General features: G+C 40.9%; 1 protein-coding gene across 1 annotated transcript; it reads left to right on the top strand.

Annotated features, from left to right (window-relative positions):
- On the top strand, nucleotides 1–680 carry LOC119357474 (transcription factor PCF1-like; the record flags this gene model as incomplete). Its single annotated transcript, XM_037624409.1, has 1 exon — nucleotides 1–680. A coding segment is annotated over one exon (369 nt), but the record flags the coding sequence as incomplete, so codon positions are not given.
- Between the last annotated feature and the right edge of the window lie 4,000 nt (nucleotides 681–4,680).

Here is a 4,680-nt window from a genome sequence, read left to right as displayed (position 1 = left end):
GCCGCGCGCCGGGCGTGCCCGCGCCGGCCCTCGGACCGCCACGCCAAGGTCGCCGGCCGCGGCCGCCGGGTCCGCATCCCGGCCATGGTCGCCGCGCGCGTCTTCCAGCTCACCCGCGAGCTCGGCCACCGCACCGACGGCGAGACCATCGAGTGGCTGCTCCGCCAGGCCGAGCCCTCCATCATCGCCGCCACCGGCACCGGCGTCACCCCGCAGGAGGCGCCCCCCGCCGCCGTCCCCGTCGCCGGCCACGCCCCATTCGTGCAGGTGCCCTACTACACCGCGCTCCTCATGCAGCCGTCCAGCGCCGACGAGCCGCCCCTCGCGTCCGCGCCGCCCGCTGACGCCGCAGGCAAGGAGAACAAGTAATTGGCACAGGGGAGGCTAGGGTTAGGGGCTTGTTAGTCTTAGAGTGTTGAGGGGCCTATTGGGCTCTGTAGTATCAGTCTTCCCCTCCCGAATAATTGAAACTTATTGCCACGGCACGGGTTAGGGCCTTTAGATGGGCGATTCGAGTGATCAGGGGAGGGAGATTGAGATCATAGAATTATTAGTGGCTTAAAAAAGGGCAGATTTCTGTCAGTGTTTGTTGAGCGAGTGCTCTTGATGTTGGAAACAATGTCCAAGTTCTTGTGAATGGTTCGGTGCTCATTTTAATTTAAATGGTGCTTAGCCTTTTATGGCAATGTCCTATTTTCTGCATGTTTTTGGCGGTATTTGGCCTTCTGAACGATACCTGATTTGAACCTGCAGCAGAAGTTTGGCATAATACTTCCTTCATGCTTATTATCAGATCGGCCTGTGATAGTCGAAATTGGAGATCAACCTGTGGCAGACGAGATTGCTGTTGGTTGGATTGATCATTATAACTGTTTGCTTAATTGTGTCTGTTCTGAACTCTTGCAAATAGTGAAGGAAAGCGTTTTTCTTCACACCAATCTGCATGTCGGTTTGTAGTCAGGTCATATGTTCCATGTGATTGCGTACCGTTGCATTTGGAAGGCCAGGACAGTATGAATATACCATGCATGCTTTGCCTATTTTTGGTAGCATGGAAGTCAGGTAAGACATTTCTTTTTTTTTTTCCGGTAGTTAACAAACTTTTCGTAATACACTTTATGGTTAGCTCAAGGATCAGGTTTCTTTAGATAGTATATCTACCACCATGAGTTTTGTCTTTCATTTGCCATGATGAGAACTTTTTTTCCGGTAGTTAATAAACCTTTCTGGTAGTCCTATATTTTCTGTTTTAAGTTTCGCCATGATGAGAACTCAAAATGATGGTCATATTTATTTCTCTCCGAACACATTTTTGATCAACAGCAATGTAGGATTGCACTCAATGTGCCCCTGAAGCCCAGTCAGTTTTGACCCAAATGCTTGGAAAAGATCATGCACTTCTACTAACTACTATGGCTGCGAATCCAGGTATGAATGTACTGCTATTTTACTTTTTTGGAAGTGCTTTTTGGCACGATGTTCTATGCTGTATTGTCATGCTGCAGACCAGAGTAGTAGTATGATATACTCCCTCTGTTCCAAAATATAAGTAAGGTCTATTATTTTTTTCAGAATCTGTTCCAAAATTAAATTGTATTAATTTTTTTCCTATAAACATGGTCCAACATAGAAAAGGTTGACTTCTGAAAAATTAATATGCCTTATATTTTGGAAGAGAGGGGAGTACTGTTACAATTTTACCTAGAAGTTATAAGTTTACCCACAAGTTATAATCATTGATAACAGAAACATATACATACCTATATTTGTACTGAATGACAAGTAATGGAATTGCATGTATCTGATATGAACAGAGGTGAAACTGAAAATCTCACATATTAAGCAAGGACCTATTTAGAACTGATACTATTCTTAGCCATGTCTGTAGTTAATTATACATGATCAGGAAAACTACTGTTTGGTCCTAACAGAGGTGATATGGTCCCTTAGATCGTAACAGGGGGATCATAACAGGGTACATAGTACATACTGCCCAGAGGACAGTTTTATCAAACTAGCTTCTTTAGGGAGGAGAGACTAAACTACCAAAGTTGAGACATAATATATATATATATATATATATATATATATATATATATATATATATATATAGGACTCAATCTCCATAGATTAATTTTTTCTCGAATTACACCAAAATGCGTAACCCTTTTCCTGTTTTTTTTCATTGTTTCCCTAGTTGTAGTCCCTTGATGTAAAGCATGATTGTAAAGAAGGTATAAAAAAAAACTAGCAAACTTTTTCTGAAATTCGAATTGTTAATAGAATATTGTTTGTCACTGTTCCAAGATATTGCATATGATTGTTTTCTGTCAGGAATGGCTCCATAACTAGCAATGACCATAAATAACCTAGCAAACTACAGAAAACATCTTGTGAAATTTGATTAGTTTGCCAATGCTCCATTTTGTAATGTTTCTTAAGAGGACGTTTTGTGTTATTTTGGAGAACACTTGAGCTGTTTCAAAATTTCTGGTTCTTTTCCTGAAATTCTGGCTCACCAAATCTCCATTTTGTAGTGTTGGTTAATAGAACGTTGTTGTTGTGTTATTCTGGACAACACTAGCTTTGTAAACTTTCTGGTTGTCGTATGTTGTCAATATCATTAGATTTATGATTATTTTGTTTTAGAAATTCTGTTTTCAGTGTAATGTAGGAAAACATGGAATCCATCATTCAGAACTTCACTTTCTTCCTTGTAATATAATCTTTTACTGCAGTTGAATCAACAAGAGTTACCTGTAATGTCATGGAAAAACGCTCTGCTTTTGGCATGTAATGTTATGGAAAAATGCTCTGCTTTTGGCATGTCTGGAGCATGACAGATGCTTTGCAGGGTTTGTTCATGTGACAATAGAGTTTTTTTAGACGAATAGTCGAATACTAGTGTCTTGATTGCACTTAACATATATCCATTTCTGCGACAAGTAATTCGCGACGGAGGGAGTATGTAATTTCTGAAAGCTAATATTTCGCAGTTGTACTGTTTTGCCGATACCTTTGTTCATTAAAGATTTTGTATTAGAAATGAGATACCTAAATGTTCAGGCTCATGTGAATGCCATTCTTTGGCTGATACATGCTGTGGCAGTATATTTTCAGAGAAACCCTTGAGATGCTGGTGATGAAAATCCGGTTGTGGAGATGATAGTGACGATGTTCTAGTCCCGCTCCTGCAAGGACATCACCGCTACTATAAGATTTTGGTTTACCAAGTCACCTGCCAAGCCAGCATTTCGGCGATCGAAGCCTGTCTGTCTGTGAAGGTCGCAAGGAGGGGAGCTGCAGGTTTGTATGATACTTTCAGTATAACTGAATGAATGCGGTTGTGTGTTCTGGCATCGAACTGAAAGTAGTTCTTATCAACTTTTAAGCCAAACAGAGATTGTATTACTGCTTGTTTTCCTGCACAATGGTACATTACAATATAATAAGGGATTGAAGAGGCACCTGCATTGAACTGATTTTGTTTGATGAAATAACTCACTGAATCAAATGGCACATGTCTGTCCTCTGATTTCTTCTTCGTCCGTCCTATGCTTTCTTTTTTACTTTTGAGAGATTTGTAGATACTTTGCACATCTTTTCATCAAGCAAGAGAATTTATGGCAGCCATGTGGTGGCTTTTTAGATTATGAAAGATGAAGAGGGAAAGTTACACCTAACAAGCCAACAGAAGTTAGTACTAGAGCAGGAGCTAATAACATATCATGACTACGTTGTTTCTGCTTTGGATTTAATTCTTTCTAAACTCATAGTGGGAACATCATCAGTACACATTTCCTCCTTATTCTTTTCAAAACTTCTAATTAAGATCAATGGACGACTATGATTAAATTCTTATCTTACTTTCCTTTTTAGAAAGTTCACATTTTTCATCTAAAAACTTTTGAACATGTAACTTACTGTAACGAAGATGAATTACTGCAGTAGGTGAACAATTTAATAATTGATGAATAATCGTGTATAAGTAATGAAGGAAATGGGTTCTGGGTTCGAACCAGCCTCCTTGCAGAATATTATGCAAGGGTAAGGCTGTCTAGAAATTCCCTTCCCCAACCCCACCTTGTGTGGGAGCTTTCAGCACTGGGTACGCCTTTATAATCGTGTATAAGTGATGTACGACAGGGTCCATCCTCTTTTCTGCCCACATAAATAACAAACGCGGATCAGACCGAGCAGCTAGTCTCTGAGGCTTGATGTTTTTCATGAAGATACCCAAGTTATTCAGCAAGAAAGCCACACCATTGCCTGTCGTCAGGCATGTGAGGTATCGGGATATTTTCCATAACAAGGGTGGATCGCTGGGTGGCCAAAAGTAGAGATCGACTGGGGTATAACGACAGTTCGACAGGGGGACGCGATCTCATTGAATCCCGGATGATCAGCCGCGGTTGATCAATTTGATCCTTTATGTAGTCATGAATCATGTGGAAAGTAAAAAAACAAATCAATGAAATAGAACAATATCTTTCAAGTAAAGATCAGAAATCCTGCTGCATATAAAGGACTGTAGTTATTATATGTTGTTTCTCTTTCTCCGCTACAGCTAAGCAGCTGCTTCTCCCGTCTTGCCGCGGTGTCCTAGTACACGCAGCATCCAGTTGGTGTTGACTCACATATCTCCGGCCATTATAACGCGAAGACTCAAATACCCTTTTC

Source organism: Triticum dicoccoides, chromosome 2A (genome assembly GCF_002162155.2).
Source record: "Triticum dicoccoides isolate Atlit2015 ecotype Zavitan chromosome 2A, WEW_v2.0, whole genome shotgun sequence".
Classification (NCBI taxonomy): domain Eukaryota; kingdom Viridiplantae; phylum Streptophyta; class Magnoliopsida; order Poales; family Poaceae; genus Triticum; species Triticum dicoccoides.
This window is presented reverse-complemented; position numbering and strand designations above follow the sequence as displayed.